This window comes from Rhinoderma darwinii, chromosome 3 (genome assembly GCF_050947455.1).
Source record: "Rhinoderma darwinii isolate aRhiDar2 chromosome 3, aRhiDar2.hap1, whole genome shotgun sequence".
Taxonomy (NCBI): Eukaryota; Metazoa; Chordata; class Amphibia; order Anura; family Rhinodermatidae; genus Rhinoderma; species Rhinoderma darwinii.
Window position 1 is genome coordinate 28,289,167 of NC_134689.1, and position 19,284 is coordinate 28,308,450.

At 44.9% G+C, this 19,284-nt stretch overlaps 1 protein-coding gene across 1 annotated transcript in view; it reads left to right on the forward strand.

The window, feature by feature from the left end:
• FLT4 (fms related receptor tyrosine kinase 4) overlaps positions 1–19,284 on the forward strand; it is a 212,944-nt gene that overhangs the window by 168,866 nt on the left and 24,794 nt on the right. Inside the window, exons 14-19 of the mRNA XM_075856190.1 lie at positions 121–267; positions 1,776–1,907; positions 4,549–4,655; positions 5,446–5,581; positions 6,323–6,427; positions 6,535–6,648. Coding sequence (XP_075712305.1) covers positions 121–267; positions 1,776–1,907; positions 4,549–4,655; positions 5,446–5,581; positions 6,323–6,427; positions 6,535–6,648 — 741 coding nt within the window. The remainder of the gene's footprint in view (positions 1–120; positions 268–1,775; positions 1,908–4,548; positions 4,656–5,445; positions 5,582–6,322; positions 6,428–6,534; positions 6,649–19,284) is intronic.

The window sequence follows — 19,284 nt, forward strand, 5'->3', positions numbered from 1 at the left end:
GGGGGGTTTTGGGTCTAGTTGCTGTCCTATTGACCATGTACAATCGATTTAGTTACAAGACATAATGCCATATGTTAATGTAAAGAGAACTTCATATAACCTTCTACTTCTCCTTTGTAGCACAGGAAGCCCCGTACTTGCATTATAACCTGACTGACAAGATGGTGAACGTCAGTGACTCTATGGTGATGCACTGTGAAGCTGATGGAACGCCAAGCCCCAACATCTTCTGGTATAAAGACAACAAGTTAGTGGAGGAAGTCTCAGGTATAGCATAATGAAAGTTAATTACTACGTCATTCTGATATTTGATGGAAGAGAATATTTTAAAAGGACACCCTGGGCAAAACACTGAGTAATGCCTAGTGCAGGCCCTAAGGGGCAGTGCATGACACAGGGATTCATTGAACAAAAAAGACAGAATCAATGTGTCATGCACCGCCCCTTTAGGTCCCGCCCTGGGGAGTTCCTTTAAGTGAGAATTTGCAATTTATTATCAATAAATGGCATGGTCAGACAGACAGAAGCGTCAATGTTAAATCTAATATGATTTAACCCTGGCACTACCTGTACATTGCCCACATTATTGTATATCTTTAGAGTTTTTTTGGGGTTTGTTACCCAACTTGTGGTTTTAAATTACCCCTAAGCACCTACTCGCGTATAATACCCAAGATCTGCCAGGGTATTTCTTTTTGTGCAGGTCTTTGCTCAACCCCCTATACCTTTGTCTTTTTTGGAGTGATAGCCTCTTCAAAATCTTCAGCTTCTCCATGGTTTTCTTGGAACTGATCAATAGATTCACATGTACTAACTCTATATGATAGAATATGAAAGTATGTGACTTTAACTTAGGAAACAACATCCTCATCATTCTCATCTCATTAATTTCTATTTATTTTGTAGGTTCTGCTAATATGCCAACGAATAAGTATTAAAGAATATCAACATGTCTGTCTGTCAGGAGATATTTTGCACAGCTAACCTTAAATGTCCTTCAATAACTATTATGAAATGTTGGGAGTTATGTTCTTAGGTTGTCTCTGAGTCTCTGACGGGGTATCTCGGGCTTTGACATGATTATGGGGCACATTGTAGGGCCAATGATGTCCGGAAGTGAACAACCTCATCTAGGGCAGATCACTTTTTGCTCCTGTTTATCACATTTTTGAGTACCACCTATACTGCCCGGATGGCGGCCATGCTATTGATTATATGGTCCGTGACTGGGTGATAAATGCATTGGTTATTATGAAATTAAAAGGGTTGTGCACTTTGGAGAAGCCCTTTTTGTTAGTAGGATCCCCTTGTGATAAGTTAATTACAGATCGTTAGTGATCACCGCTGCTGTTATTCCCAATAATCTGCTATAATCTATGGGGGAACCTGGCATCAAGTTTACAATTCCCCTACTATGCCACTACAAGAGGAATGAAGTATTACACGCTGCCCATTAAAATCAATAGGCTTTCCATATAATACATGGCAGGTCCTCCAGCGCTCCACTATTTCTAGCCACTTTCCACTCTAGCTAATATATGAGGATCCTTATTCAAGGTGCTCCCTATTTGAATTAAAAATGCCAAGTAGAGTATCAGAAAATAGGTTTTCTACACCAGATAACCCTATTAAAATGAGATATACAAGTAATCTGTAGTCCAAGGTACTTCAGTGGGACACTGGGTTGATTTCTTATGAGTAATACAGTCCTTACATGATACATTTTATTGTACGTAGTTCAGTCTAACTTGTGCTTAACTTTATCTCTCATACAGGGATAGTATTTGGAAACCAGAACCACTCACTGAGCATTCAGCGAGTCAGAGAAGAAGACGCTGGTATATATCTCTGCACCGCCTGTAACGGGAAGGGATGCGTCAATTCATCCGCCATTGTCTCTGTTGAAGGTGTTACTAAAAGACCAGTATTTTCTCTTTCTTTACTTCTATTTAGCATTCTTACGATATACTATCCACAGGATAGGTCATCAGTATATGATCGTTGGGGGTCCGACACCCGGACCCCGCACGATCAGCTGTTCCGGCACCAGAAGTTTTGCAGTGGTCTGTGCCGGAAGCAGATGGCTCCGATCGCTGTATAGCAGCTGCACTGCAAAACCTCAGCAGTACTGTAGCACGGCGGCTGCTATATAGTGGATAGGTCATCAGTATGAAAAAAACGCACGATGCCCAGACAACCCCTTTAATATACCTCCTCCATAATGATATTTAGGCCATGTTCAATACAATGCTAGTGAATGGGTCAGTGCGAATTTTAGGGCATGCCACAGCTCTTCGAATCTGGATCATGCCTATTATGTAATGGATTTACCACGGATTACATCTGTAGCAAATTCTGCTTTTAACACCGTGGCCTTGTGCAGATTTGATTCAGATTTTTCATGCATATTTTTACCGAAAACCAGAATTGGTACCAGGAGAGGAGAATAAGGCTTTTGTTTATATATTTCTTCTTTATAGGTAATACATGCAAAATCTGCATACAATCTGCGCTGTGTGAGCAAGGTCTAAAACTTAGTCTGATGGTTATTTTATTATGTATTATCTATTGTATTACCTTGTATTTGTATAGCTGTATTTATAGAACACCAACATATTGTGCGGTGCTGTAAGGAGCACCATTCACATGCTCAGTAGGGCTCGTAGTCTTATTTCCCGCAATCACATAAGCATGTACTTAGTCTAGGGCCAATTTCAAAGCATTTTTGAAGTGTGAAAGACAACCTTCAAGTGCGTACCTGAGAAAACCCCATATGCACGCAGCGAGAACATGCAGACACCTGGTAGACGGTGCCCTGGTTGGATTCCAATAATTCCTACAACACTTCACTGTAATGTAACGCACACTCCCGGAGTGGCTGTGAATGACACAGGGATTCATGAATCCCAAATCGACAACACCTGTGTCATGAAGTGCCCCACTGGCCCTGCACTAGGCATAATACAGTATCAGTATTGCCCAGAGTTTTCCTTTAGGCTATATTCACACGCTTTGCAAAAAACGTCTGAAAATACAGAGCTGTTTTCAAGGGAATACAGCTCCTGATTTTCAGACGTTTTTAATTAACTAGTGTTTTTCTATAGAGTCAATGAAAAACGGCTCAAAAAATGGCTCAAGAAGTGACATGCACTTCTTTTTCGTCTGCGTTTTTTAACGCGGCCGTTGTTCAAAACAGGCGCGTGAAATAGGCCCGTCGAAACAGAACGCCGTTTTTCCCATTGAAATCAATGGGCAGATGTTTGGAGGCACTCTGATTCCGATTTATTGGGCGTTTACGGCCCGAAAAATGGCCGAAAATAAGCCATGTGAACATACCCTTAGGGTGCCTTCACACAAAGCTTTTTTAGAAAAAATGCTGCCACCAGATGTTGGCTGAATCAATAGGAAAATATTGAATTCCCTACAAACATTGCAGCTTTTCTCCCATACAGCTCCGTAGGTGTTTTTTTTTTTTTTTGCCTGATCTAAAAAACGCCTGTGTCAATGTGTGTTGCGTTTTTTTATGGGGGGGGATTTGTGGTGTTTTTTCAGAATAAATCATGTGTTGCAAAGAGGAATCTTTGAATCACATGATTTGCAAAGTAAAAACGCAGCTACTTAAAGAGTGACTGCAATTTCATCAAACTTTTCATATGTCAAAAAGAGACATAACAAAAGTTTGGATCGGCGGGGGTCGGGCACATGAGCACTTCTGCACCTTCGTTTTAGCGACAGTGGGGGTCTCAGGACCCAGACCCCCAACGTTCCAAACTTATGATATATCTCTATGACATATCAAAAGTTTGCTAAAAGTGCAGCTAATCTTTAAACACACTGTCTTAAGAAATACGACATTAAAAAAAAAAGCTCTCATTTTACATGTATTTTTTTTTAAATATAAACCCAAAAAAAAAGCCGGAAAAAAACCTATGTGACAAGCCTAAATATAATACCTATAATAGAAAATATGTTCTATTTAGAAGCTGTGAAAAACTGGGCAATTATCCAGCATACATATTTTGCGTTTTTAATCTGACCTATAAAGTTGAGTATCTTCGTTCCCTCCTATTAGACAATTGTCATAATAATTAAAGGGGTTTTCCAGTCCTAAGAAATTGATGGCCTATAAATATCTCACTGGTTGGGGTCCGGCACTCCCTCCGATCAGCTGTTTTGGAGGGGCCACGACACTTGTGCGAGTGCTGCTTCACCTTTATTCCTTCTCTGTTCATACTGTGAATCGCCAACATACTTGTGGCGGAAGTTCACAGCATTACAGACTTCTCCCATTGAAGTGAATAGTAGAAGGCTGTAATAATGTGAACCACCGCTACAAGTGTGTCATCAATTCACAATGTGAGCAGTAAAGGAAATGTGTGAGCGCTTCGGGCACGTCAAATCAGCTGATCGGCGGGGGTGCCGGGAGTCAGACCCGACCGATCAAGTATTGATAACCTATCTTGGGGATAGGCCCTTAATATCTTAGGACTGGAAAACCCCTTTAAGTGATAGACCCATTCACATTACTTCTTTTGTCCTTTACTCCAGGAACTGATGACAGAACCAATGTTGAGATTGTAATTCTCATTGGCACTGGGGTGATTGCTGTTTTCTTCTGGATCCTCCTCATCCTCATCTTCTGTAACATCAAAAGGGTAAGCAGCTATCAATGTTAGATTAAATAGTTTAGCGTAATATTGTACATAGATTAAATACGTCAAAACATTATGCAACCAAAAGGGATAGTTTGGGAAAGGTTTTCCTTCTCCACTCCACTGGGATCAAAGATGCTTTTTGGCAAAATAATGGCAAGGATATGGGTTGCAAATGTGGCCCACAGGCCCTGTAAGGCTTCGTTCACATATGCGTCAGCGTCCCGTTCTGACATTCCGTTGGAGCTTCCCGTCAGAACGGGACCCTGACTGAAACAAATGGAAACCACAGAATCAATACCGTAGTCAACTACGGTATTGATTCAGTCAAAACTATGGAACCCTTGCACAACTGAGACAAACAGAAACCATTGGCACCAGATCCGTTACCAGTCAAATCAATGGTGATGCCAACCTATGGTTTCCGTTTGTTTCAGTCAGGGTCCCGTTCTGACAGAAAACTCTGGCAGAACATCAGAACGGGACCCTAATGCAGATGTGAAAGAAGCTTAAGAGCCTTTAAGGTCTTTTTACCCTTTAAGACAGTGGTCTCTAATCTGTGACTCTAGAACTGCTGAAAAACAGTCAGAAGCTGTCAAACCATGGTGGAATTGTAGTTTTGCAGCAACTATGTTGAAGACCACTGATTTAACCGAATAAACTAGATATTAAGGAAAAAATGTTCCACCTTACAAAGGTTTATACTCTAGTTGTTGACATTGTTTTAGGCTTTTCCAGTAGCAATCTGATGTCACCTAAAAACATAACCCAAATTCTGTTTTTGAACCTTTAGCCCAGCCATGGCGAAATAAAGACTGGATATCTTTCCATCATCATGGATCCGGGTGAGGTGCCTTTGGAGGAACAGTGTGAATATCTTCCTTATGACTCAAGCAAGTGGGAGTTTCCCCGAGATAGACTGAGGCTTGGTAAGAAAAATATACTTACCATTAATTGAACCATTAATGGGTTTCTAACTACGACCTACATATCATGCAGTGTCTGATCTATCTGGACACAAGAGATGAAGATGCTAGGATGGTAGCTCTCATGGGGAAATTCTACAAAAAAATAATATATATATACATATATATATATATATATATATATATATATATATATATATATATATATATATATATATATATATATAGTAAGGCAGGTAGGAGCAGCACAAGTGCAAATTACCAAATAAATGGTCGGTGCTAAGCTTCAAATGATAGGAGTGACTTCTCCCCATATGATGTATAACAAAAAGACAAGAGCATGGAAGCAGCACTCACGAAAAAAAGTGAAGTTTTTTCACCCAACAAATGCAACGTTTCACTTCCTCAATTGCTTGAAAATGCTTCCATTGAGGAAGTGAAACGTTGTATTTGTTGGGTGAAAAACTTCCATGCTCTTGTCTTTTTGTTATATATATATATATATATATATATATATATATATATATATATATATATCTGCTTATATAAACAACCTCACAAATTTATATTTGAATTATGGATGTGGAAAGAATTTACTATTCAATACATTATTAATAGACCTTTATATACCTCAGCAGGAAATTCAATTTTCTCAATATTTTTTATTACCACATTGTATTGTGTTTAGATTTACATGCATTTGTGTGTCTTTTGTGTTCACCACTAATAATGATTATATTACAGGCAAAGTCCTAGGACATGGCGCCTTTGGCAAAGTGGTAGAGGCTTCAGCTTTCGGCATATGTAAAAGCAGTAGTTGTGAGACAGTGGCAGTGAAAATGTTAAAAGGTATAGGACAAAGAATGTATATTTATTTCAATATTTTTTGTATATATTGTACATGTCATCTAGATGTACACTCACTGTATTCATCCAGTTAACTTTGTGTGTTTCAGAGGGCGCCACTGCCAGTGAACATAAAGCTTTGATGTCAGAGTTGAAAATTCTCATTCACATTGGAAACCACCTCAATGTAGTCAACTTACTAGGAGCTTGTACCAAAACCAATGGTAAGTACTTGTTCTAAAGTGTGCATCATCATATGGTGGCTGTTGTCTATATATTCTCACTCCAACCAGAAACATACTGGCCCTTGTGCAGATTCATTGAACACCTTCTGGTTCTTGGCATACCATGTCCTTAAAGATTTAAGAATTTGGACAATTTAGCAGATGGTAGGCATCGTTCCTATTTTACTCCTTGCTCATGAATTGATATGGTTTCAGGATGGTCAGGTCCACATAACAATATACCAATATCCAAAAATATTTGACTGTCCTTCCAAAGTCAAGTCCTCCTCCATACTATAGTTTCAATCTTCAAGCATTGACTGTCCATGAAGTGAATTCATTTGGAAGCTCTCATTCTAAACACATTTAGCTCTAGAATATGGTGTATGAACTTGACTTTTGGTTTGAATTTTTGGTTAATTTTAGACTAAACTAATCTTATCTCATTCAACATGTTTGTTGGGAACATATTGTTTTTGTAAGGCTGGATTCACACGAGCGTGGAGCTTTTTCGCACGCAAAAACGCTGCGTTTTTCGTGCGCAAAAACCACTTGACAGCTCTGTGCGGCAGCAGCATATGATGCGCGGCGCGTGCTTTTCGCGCAGCCACCATCATTATGACACTCCATTTGGATGTTTGTAAACAGAAAAGCACGTTTACATTCATCCTTTTCACAGCTGTTGCGCGAAACACGCAGTTCGCACGGAAGTGCTTCCGTGCGGCATGCGTGGTTTTCACGCACCCATTAACTACAATGGGTGCGTGATTCGCTCAAAACGCCGAAAGAACGGACATGCCGTGACTTTTTTTCAGCGCACTCACGCTGAGTAAAAATCACGCACATGTCCGCACGGCCCCGTAGACTAATATAGGTCCGTTCGTCTGAATAAAGCCTAAATCTGGAGACTTCGATTACTTGAAGATGTGTGGCCCATTTGTGTCCAACAAGTCAATTAGATCATACATAGGCATATTTTTCCTTAATCGTTTGAGGCTGTGGGGCAGAGGTACCAACTAGGTCAACATGGCTAGTCATTCTATAAAGTACGTACTAGGTGTATGACTTTGAAATATGAACCAAATAATTCTTAGATTGGTGTCAACTTGATAGTTCTGTTGCTAAGATTAAAGTTGTTCTATGACATCTCTAGTGTCACTACTGCTCAATGTTATCTGCAGCTTACCATGGAAACACCCAGTGGTTCTTGGGCCACAGGGTGGGGAACACTGTTGTAATGAAACCTCTTTTAGTACACTAAAGGCGGCCACAGGCAGTAGACTTACGTCATACGAACCCACCGATTTTCGCAGGTCCGGTCGTCCATCTACTGAGCATTAGGTCTTTGGCCAGAGTTCATTTGGCAGATTTCGGGGGGAAAAAAAAAGGATCAGGCATGTTAAATTTCGAAATGCCTGATCCTTTGTTCTCAATGGAGATAAGCCACAAGAGGTGTCTGGTAGCAGCTTATTCTCTTCTCCCCATTGAGAGCACATGCACGCTTAGCCGTATTGAGCATGCATATGTATGGGGAGGTTAGAAAGTATACAGTAGCTGTTGGCCGAACAAGCATTCGGCCGACAGCTATTGAAGGTGTATGGCCACCTTAAGAAAACAGAAGAGATGACTGATCTGGTGTAACAGGGTTAATCTATTCAAAATATTCTGTAGAATTAATGAATTGTGAGGAAAATACCATACATTCCATAGATACAGGGGCTTGAGCCAGTCCTATCCCCTTTCTCATGGACATTATGAACCACAAAGACAATAATTCAGCAATTCTTTCCACGAGGGTTAGAAAGACTGTAGTACAAACAAAACCTGGGATTTCCATCCTAGTATGTGTTGGGAAGGAAGATAAGGATTATGACATGAATAGCACCAGGATGGGGGGGTCCCATTTTGATTTTCTCTATGGAGCCCTTTCTCTTCTATGTATGTACTTTACGTGTACTCGTATTCAGATCTACTTTGCGTCTCTAAGCAAAGTTTTCCATATTTGTTAGCTATTAAAAATATTACTGTCCATTAATACAATTTATATACAATATAATATTAATAGCGAGTAGTAGTAAGGACACATTTTAGTATTATTTTATACATCTCCATAGTTTATGCTCTGCTTTTGAAATTACATCTTGACCTGGCGACCCGAACCCTAATACGACAGGCTGCCTTGTGTTTGTGCCAACTTCAATTTGCCGTCAAATTTATAATGTGTTCACATAAGCCGCATTCTGGGAATTCCTAAGATAATGTAGATAAAGTGCAGGGCTGAGTATCATCAGACACATAGCAATGGAAGATGAGAAATTTAAATATGATTTGTTTTACTGCCTAACTATCAATGTTTTATAAAATGTAATTGTGTTAAATTACGCAGGTGTCACTGTACCGTAGTGTTTTCAAGTAGGGAAGCAATCACACCCAGGCCCTGGAGCCTGAGGGGGCCCAAAAAAGTCCCTCTGTCCCATTGGGGTAGACCGATACTATAATTGATCTTTGATAGTTGGGGGGGGTCCCTGTTCAGATTTTGCATTGGGGGATGAGGAGCTTAATGTTATTCCACAGGTTAATAATATACTAAATATAATTTTTTTAATAGATAGCTTTTCATGCCTTTATATTCAAAACATGCCTTGGAAGTGTATGTCTGAATTGTCTTATTGTATGAAGTTTTTATTATATCATACTTAATTCAGACCATATTAAAGCCCAGTCTTGTCAAACACATTGCTGGAGCTTTAAACAAAGGCAGTGATTCCCAACCAGGGTTCCTTGGAACTTGGTCAGGGGTTCCCCAGAAGAAAGCAGCAACAAGAACTGTCATTTTACCAGCTGGGATGGCAAACCCAGTCTGCTCAGAGATGCTTGCCATGGGTACAAGCAAATCAAAATCTCAGCCAATATATAAAATTATATAATGTTTTACCCATCCCTACACCAAGCTTCTATGAGGTAGGGAATGGAATAAGGGATTCCCCAGGAGTGAAACGTCATCGTTGTGCACACAGATCCTGTAGGAGTCCCTGTGGTTCCATATTTTGCAGTCTTGGGCACTCTGTGTGCCACCGTATGGTGCCTCCATACTGCACCATATTATGGAGATATTCTCTTCTAGAAGTCGGCCAGCCAGACATTTACCCTACAGTGGCCACTGCCAAGGCCAGATTAAGGCTGCCAGCAGTATAGAGCAGTTATTTATGATGCCCCCCATCCCACACCCAACTAACACAGGGTTCTCCTCGACAATGCTTCTAGGCATTTGAAGTTTAGTAACACCTATTATAAAATGTGCCCCACAAAATAGAAGCCAGAGTGCTTGAGATATTAGAAAAAAAAGTCTACTAAGTTAAACATTAACAGCAGTCACTTACATTTGATGTCCATCAATCTTCGCTCTGTACCCATAGATGGATGGTGGGTGGCATGTAGTGAGTGTAGCTTCAGATGCAGATAACATTACACTCAAATCAAATCAAATTGTGTGAGCCCACCTGCCACGACAAGGCAACCTCATTGAGATGGGTACAAGAAACGGCATGTTCAGCAGTGCTAGCCTGACAAAAAAATCTTGAAGGAAAAGCTATATAAACTTTGCTAACAGCAACAGATTCATGTTAAAAAAAAATGCAACATATTAAAATGCTGCTTTAAAACAAGTTTTAACATTAAATAGGAACTAGACTTTAATCAAACTTTTAAAATGTCAGACACATACCAGAAGTTCGGACCGGTGTAGGTTTGGGTGCTAAAATGAAGGTACAGAAGTACTTAGCTGAGCGCTTTGCACATCAGCATTGTCTTTCCGTTGAGGGGTTCCATCGGAGCTTTCCGTCGGGGAACCCCTTTTTTTGACAGTCGCCTGTGCTATTAATTCCGTCAAAAGGACGGAACCCTTTCACAACGGTGACAAACAGAATCCATTAGTAAAGTTTCCGTCACCATTGAGATCAATGGTGATGCAAACGGAAGCTATGGTTTCCATTTGCCTTTCCGTTAAGGGGTACCCCGACGGAAAGCTCACACGGAACCCCTCAATGGAAAGACAACCCTGATGTGAACAGGCCCTTACATAAAATGGGGGTTGTCCAGGACCCTAAAAAAGTGTTTTTGTTTTTTTAACTGGTTCCCGACCGCTGGCTGTATATTTACGGCCAGCGGTCAGGTTCCTTAAAACCCGCGCCATAGACTTTTTATGGCGTGGGCTTTAACTTGATGCCTGAGTGATCGGGCAGCTGAATGTCGGGTCTCCGGCAGTCAGTGACTGCCGAGGATCCTGAGGAGAAGATAGAAGCAAAATTTTGCTGCTTCTGTCTTCTCCGATCTCTTTTTACACAGCGCTCAATAAACGCTGTGTATAGGAATAGAGGCAGCGGCCACGTCGCTGTCTCTATTGGTCCCGGTGTTCATGTGACTGGTCACATGATCGCCGGGTGCCGTTACTGACAGACTGTTGCTGGGTCTTACAAGACCCAGCACAGCCCTATTAGTGACAATCGTCACTGAGAGGGCTAATTTCCCCTGTAACTGGGGCTGCTGTGCAGCTCCAGTTACAGTGGAAAAGATGGTGTAAAAGAAAGAAAAAAATATATATAAAGTCCCCCAAAGGTCTTTTCTGACCATTGAGGGACAGACCATAGTAATAAAAAATAGAAGTAAAGTAAAGTGCAAAAAAATTTGCAATAAATACACATAAAATACCCACCCCAAAGAAATACCGTTTCCCCCCCCCCCCCCGCCAATCATTGTTGAAACGCCAGCCCTGAGCCAATTACCCTAATATAGACATGTAATATATTTACATTTATGGTAGACAATGATGATCACAAATAAAAGGTCTATTTTAGGGTAAAACCATGTTATTACCAATGTTATTACCAAAAAAAAATAGCTGAAGAGGAAAAAAGCTTATTTTTTTACTATTATTTTCAAACTTTAAGAATAAAAATTCTAAAATAGCAAAAAGGATGTGTATAAAAAGGATAAAAAAAAGAAACCTGCATTGTTTACAGAAAAAACATCACAAAAATCATGTCGCTAGCCTAAATAAAAAAGTTATAGCCATTTAACTAACGCGTGCTAAAAATGGCTAAACAGTGTCTGGTCCTGAAGGCTCAAAATAGCCCGGTCCTGAACTGGTTAAACAGCATCTCGTCAGTCCATGGGTTGCATCTGGTATTGCAGTTCAGCTCCATTCACTTAAGGGTATGTTCACACGGCCAAATTTCAGACGTATACGAGGCGTATTATGCCTCGTTTTACGTCTGAAAATAGGGCTACAATACGTCGGCAAACATCTGCCCATTCATTTGAATGGGTTTGCCGACGTACTGTGCAGACGACCTGTTATTTACGCGTCGTCGTTTGACAGCTGTCAAAAGACGACGCGTAAAAATACAGCCTCGTCAAAAGAAGTGCAGGACACTTCTTTGGACGTTTTTGGAGCTGTTTTCTCATAGACTCCAATGAAAACAGCTCCAAAAACGGACGTAAAAAACGCCGCGAAAACGGCATGAAAACGCCGCGAAAAATGCGAGTTGGTAAAAAAACGTCTGAAAAGCAGGGTCTGTTTTCCCTTGAAAACAGCTCTGGATTTTCAGACGTTTTTGTTGACTACGTGTGAACATACCCTGAATGAGGATGAACTGAAATATGAGACAGCCCATAGACAGAGGACTGTTAGCATATTTCCTTGGGCTAGTGTCACAGTTTTTTGTCACAGTTTTTTCAGACAAACACAGAAGTGGATCCTGAAAGACGGAAAAGTATAAAGAAAAAAACGGATGTCTCTCTTTTGTATATACTCCTGTGTTTGGCTAAAAAAAATTGCTTCAAAAACTGGCAGAAAAAATAATGACATCAGCCTAACACAATTATCAATCATCCCCTTCCTATCTAGTACAGTCTTATAAATAAGCCAATTGACTACTCACCAGTTGTAAACTACACCAAAGGGACAATTTCAATTCTATGCCCTCTGGTCAGCCAGTACACTGAAAATACAGGTAGAAGGAGCCTGGCATCTTCACTCACATCAAGTAGTGTGCTCAGGTTCTTCATGTCACCTAAAGGAAAAAGTAAATATGTTAATACAGCTACTTTTCAACACATTAGTCAGTTCCTAACCTGCCCCAACTCATGATTTACTTACATAGCAGCATGCCAATCATGTATGCATCCATCCCCCAAAGTCACTTTCCAATTGCTAAAAGTGATCTTGACCTACCCCACCCTGTTTAATACTGCACTGTCTACACATAGGTTCATCATCTACTCACCAGTTGTAAACTACACCAAAGGGACAAGTTCAATTTTATGCCTACTGATGACGGCGGGGTGGTGCAATTGTCAACTGGGGACGGGGCAATGTCAAATTAGCGTTTACGGCCTGCGAAAGGGACCCAGCCTGGAGACTATGTATATGAACATAATATGTATCTATACCAGGGGGGATGTTAGGGTCTTATAAGATCAGGGACACAAGGCCCAAAACATGCCCCCCCCCTCCAAAAAATAAGACATATATGTAATGGGGGTACCAGCCTCCTGCACCCTCATGACATGATAGGGGTCGCAGCCCCCTCGCCTCCCACCATCTCCACGAGCCTTAGGTGTCCATTTGTGCTCTCAGCCCCTTCTGGGCCTCGTGTTTTCCCCCGTTTGTGTGACGTCAGGCCGCTTGCAGCAAAGGTTAGACATATGTCTTAGAAACAATGTGTAGAAACCGTAAAGTTAACAATGACCACTGGGGGGCAGTGGAACACAGCAGGAGTGAGAAAACAGACAGGCCATTAGGACAGAAAAAGGGGGGAACAAAAGCACAGATGAAGAGAGAGGGAAGGGGAAATTGGCAGGACCCCAGGAAGAGGAAGGAGGAGGAGAAAAGGGAGGAGACTTGGGCAGGAGAGAGGATGCAGAGCGGAGTGGGGACAAGAAAAGAGGACTTGCAGTGTGACAGAGAGAGAGCACAGTGACCAGGCTGCCGCCATTTGTAGGAGAAGTATCCTTGCCTCAACGTTCCTAAAAGAGGACTAGCTGGACATTCACTACAGCTCAGCGGTGTCAGGAGACACAAGGGAAAAGACGTCATCTTCATCAACAGAGGAGCAGAAATCGGAGGTAAGGGTGGTATGCCGCGTGGTAGTGAGTAGCTCTCACTCTGACCCGCGGAGGCGCACGCGGTAATATATCCGCCGGACTCACGCCGTAGCCAAAGGGCGAGGGGCATAGCTTCCACCTTTGGGGATTCCGCAGTGTGAGTGGTAGCACCACAGTGATCCGCGGAGACGGCCCATTCCTTCTTGAGACCCGCCGGGCCGGGTCAGTGAGCGCCAGGCGCAGCCACCCAAGGGCGAGTGGGACTCCCACGAGGGCGAGGGCCCCAGCTACTGAGAGACTTGATTTGAATACTGCATTGTTTCTATTTGGCCTGTTTGAAATTGTGATTTTTCAGTAAACCGTTGATTAGAAAAGAACTGAGTAGTGTTGTGGTGTCCACGTTTAGTCCTACCTAACACGTGGCGTCACGAACAGGATGAGCCAACAAGGAACTTCAGCGGAGCCTGCCATCAGTGCCCCAGCCCCACCCCCAATTCTGTTCCCTATGGGGGCAGCCATGTTAAATGTGCCCAAATATGACGGAAAGAGCGTGACGCTTATGGATTGGGCTGAGAGGCTAAGAGCAGCGGCCCGACTCTACCAAGTACCTCCCCCACACCAAGCGGATCTCGCATTGAGCCTGCTAGAAGGAGATGCTCGGGCAGCAGTAGTAGTCCTCCCAGTCAGTCAAAGAGCGACCCTGGAAGACATCATCGCCAGGCTCGAAACCCTATACGGAGACACTACCTCAGTTACCGATTTACGAAAAAAATTCTATACCCGTAGTCAGCGGGAAGATGAATCTGTCCAACAGTACTCGGTCGCACTCCAACGATTGTGGAACCGACTTAGCAAGAAAGATCAAGAGGGGTGTGCGGCTGTTCCTGACCCGGACAGGGTGCTGCGGGACCAATACGTGTCTGGGTTGAAGAATAGAGCGCTAAGAAGGAGCCTCAGAGACTATATACGGACGGAGCCGCATACCGCCTTAGTGGACGTAGTTCGAGAGGCCATAGAGTGGCAGCGCGAGGGAGAGGATGGTGCTCACGTTAGTGTACACAACTCTACCAAAAGCGGACCACCTCCGAAAATGGACCCCACACCAGAGAGTGCTTTCCTCCGAGACTTTGCCAGGGATGTGAGGGAGTCCATGAGGGAGATGAGAGAAGAGATCAACCAGCTGAAGGCGGCAAGTTCTACCCGGGAGGACCGTCCTCGGCAGAGAAGATTTGATCCGGCCGAAATTCACCGGTGTTGGGAATGTGGCCGACCAGGACACCTGGCAAGAGACTGTCAGGCCCCTAGGATGGAACGGCCACCTTTAAACTAGAATCACCCGCGGCTGAGGGCCAAGCGGCGGGGACCTCCAATTCCATCGGCCCGAATGATCAATATCACCGTATCGCAGGCAGATCGCCCATCTTACAGGCCCGGATAAAGGGGATAGACGTGAGTTGCTTGTTAGACACGGGCTCTGAAGTTACGACGATGGCAAAGGAAGTGTATGAGAGACACTTTGCGGGGTCTGATGAGTTGGAGAACCCTTGGCTCACCTTGACAGCTGACAACAACCTCCCCATCCCAGTGGTTGGAATGACCTGGTTAGATATGGAGCTGTTCGGAAAATCAATCCCTAGACAGGCCGTGTTGGTCGTGCCTAACTATGCCCGGCCGGGTGTTCCCGTAATCATCGGCATGAACATACTACGAGAGTTAGACGGACACCTGTTGCGGGAGATGGGAACCGTCTACTGGGAAAGAGTCGGCGGGAACACCCGAGTGCAACAGTCTCTTCAACAGTTACAGAGAATCTGCCGACAAAAAGAAAGAGCAGCCCAAGAGGAAGGACAAGTGGGTACTATTAGGTCACCCCGAGGAAAACCCCTTCAACTGCCCCCTAGACAAGAGTTAACGCTACCATTGGAGGTGAAGACACATCTACGGTTGAGGAATGCTACTGTGATAGTAGAACCACTTAGCGACGCCTCTCCAGCCTCCAACTGGATGGTGGGAAGGACCGTGTGCCGAATAGCGCGGGGCTGCGCCACCGTTCGGCTGATGAATCTGGATGATGTGGTGACTGTCATCCCTCCCGCCACAGCTCTAGCGGCAGTACATGTTATACGACCTCAAGATGTAACTGAGTCGGAACCCCACGGGCAGTCCAACGAGCCAGAGCCCGAGGAGACAGAGGAGGCTGGAGGGACACTGACCTGGCTGTGGCAACAACTAAAATTGCAGGGGGTGGCCCCCGACCCGGAGTCTGAACAAGCACTACGGGCGCTCCTACAACGCTACTTGACTGCTTTTGCTTCTCACGAGGAAGACTATGGCTGTACCGACGCTATAGAACACGCCATTCACACTAGGGGTGCAGTCCCAGTGCGGGAAAGATACAGAAGCATACCACCTGCATTGTACCAGGAGGTCAAAGACCTAATCCAGAAGATGTTGGAGGGCCAAGTGATCCGGGAAAGTACAAGCCCGTGGGCTGCGCCAATTGTGCTAGTGCGGAAGAAGGATGGCACCCTACGATTCTGTATCGATTATCGCCGACTGAACGCATGCACACATAGGGACGCTTATCCCCTCCCGAGAGTGGAAGAGTCACTCACAGCACTCCGTCAGGCTCAGTATTTCACTACCCTCGATCTAGCCACTGGGTACTGGCAAGTTCCCGTTCGAGAGGAAGACAAAGAGAAGACGGCATTCATCACACCAATGGGGCTATTTGAGTGTAACCGGATGCCATTCGGGTTGAATAACGCCCCAAGTACATTTCAACGGTTGATGGAACACTGCCTAGGAGACATGAACTTCGAGTCCATCATGATTTACCTAGATGACATCGTAGTGTACTCCAGCACCTTTCCAGAGCACCTGGGTCACCTGGAGGCCGTACTTAGCCGTTTGACGAGGTTCGGGCTGAAACTAAAACCGACTAAATGTCGGATTGCGAGACAGAAGATCAACTACTTGGGACATGTAGTCAGCCCAGAGGGAGTGGCACCTGATCCTAGCAAGATTCAAGCCGTCATGGACTGGCCACCACCCAGCACATCTACCGAAGTGAGAGCCTTCCTGGGGCTGGTAGGATACTACCGGCGATACATCCAAGATTTTGCCAAGATTGCCGGTCCACTCCACGAACTGTTACGGGGGCAGCCGGCAGAACGGCGGGGGAAACAGAGTACATCGGTGGCCAACCGATGGGGCCCGACTCAGGAACAGGCCTTCCAACAGTTAAAGGAGCGATTAACGACTGCGCCCATCTTGGCATTCGCGGACTATTCACAGCCGTTCCAACTCTATACTGATGCTAGCCTGCACGGTTTGGGAGCGGTGCTGTCACAGAAGAGAGATGGAGTGGAAAGGGTGATTGCGTATGGTAGCCGGAGTCTGAGGCCCGCCGAGCGGAACCCCCTGAATTACAGTTCCTTTCGCCTTGAACTCCTAGCTGTAGTCTGGGCCGTTACGGAAAGATTTGCAGAGTACTTGACGGGAAGCCGGATAGAGATCTATACTGACAATAACCCGCTTGCTTATCTACACACCGCCAAACTGGGTGCACTAGAGCAGCGCTGGGTGGCACGCCTCGCCCGGTTTGATTATATAATTCGCTATAAGCCTGGGCGCAACAACGGCAATGCGGATGCCTTGTCCCGGAACCCGACAACGAACCCTGTCGGGGATCAGGATGAAGAAGTGGAAGAGGTGGAGATCCCGCCACTGCGGGTGGCAAGCAGGGTGACGCAACTGGAGGTCAGGAATGGAGGGCCCGAAGTGGGTGAACTGTACAGTCGTCTAGAGTGGCAGGAGAAACAGAGGTCTGATAAGGACCTAAAACATTTACATGGGTGGCTTCTGGCCAGACGGCGGCCGACAGGGTCCGAACGTGCTCAGCTGACACGAAGGGGATGCCAAATTGCAAGACAACAGGAGCGGCTGCTCCTTCGAGGTGGAGTCATTTACCGCCGGCTCTGGATGGCGAAAGAGCAACGAGTCGTGTGGCAATTGGTGTTGCCGATCAAAGAAGTAGAGTCAGTCTGCCGGACCCTACATGAGGTCGGAGGACACTTCTGCGCTGTGAAAACGGAGGCCCTGGTCCGAGGTTATTTCTACAGCCCACAACTGAGTGAGACGGTGGAGCGGATATGCAGGACATGCGCCAACTGTGCTATCCACAAAGGACCAGTGCAGACTACCGTGCCGCAGGCCATACACACGGGGGAACCCTTTGAACTGTTAACAATGGATTTCCTTACCGTCCATGAAGTGACCTCCGGACACAAATACGCATTGGTGTGTGTAGATCATTTCTCCAAATATGCGATCGTCATCCCCACCAGGGACCAGACAGCACCCACCACAGCCAAACTAATATGGACTCACGTTATACGGCCCTATGGGTGTCCACAGAGACGGTTAACTGACCAGGGTCCAAACTTCGAATCACAGCTGATTCAAGAGCTGTGTGTGCTACACGGCATACGGAAGTCGCGAACGACACCCTATCACCCTCAGGGCAACGGGGCGTGTGAACGCTTTAACCGGACTCTGTTGGGGATGCTGAGAACTTTGGGCGACGATCACCAAGAGCGGTGGCCTAATTATGTGGAAGACGTAGTATGGGCATATAATAATACCATACACAGTACTACTGGATACACTCCTTATCAGCTCATGTTTGGCCGAATGGGACGCCTACCAATAGCCTTACTCATGGAGCAACCTGAAGAAAATAGTGGGCGAACCCCGTCTCAGTGGATAGTGGAGCACCAGCGCAGGATTCAGCGAGCTCGAGATCGAGTACAAGCAGCAAGGAGACATGAACAACCCTCGATAACGGCCGGACCCAGCCAGGCCATAGAACCATTCCACCCTGGGGACAGGGTATTGGTCCGCAACAAACAAGCACAACGAGCCAGTAAGTTGGCACCACGTTGGGAGCGAGTGCCCTATGTCGTTATCCGAAGAGCGAGTCCACAACTCTCAGTGTACGAAGTACAGCGAGAAGACGGAAACGGCAGGGTACGGAAACTACACCGAAACTTGCTGAGACCCTGTTCGTTTCCAGCTGAGCAGATGAGGGAGCTGACACCGGCTACGGCACCTGACACTACCCCCGCTGAACCTAGTGGCGAATGGTGGGTAGTGGTCCCGGTCGCAGATGTCCCATCCTCAACAACAGGTGAAAGGGACCAAGAAGAAGGGACGGTACGTTACCCCCGTCGGGAGAACAGAGGGACCTTACCGTCCCGTTACAGGGATTTTGACTGTAGTGCCGGGGACTGCACTATTTCCTCAAGGGAGATGTGTAATGGGGGTACCAGCCTCCTGCACCCTCATGACATGATAGGGGTCGCAGCCCCCTCGCCTCCCACCATCTCCACGAGCCTTAGGTGTCCATTTGTGCTCTCAGCCCCTTCTGGGCCTCGTGTTTTCCCCCGTTTGTGTGACGTCAGGCCGCTTGCAGCAAAGGTTAGACATATGTCTTAGAAACAATGTGTAGAAACCGTAAAGTTAACAATG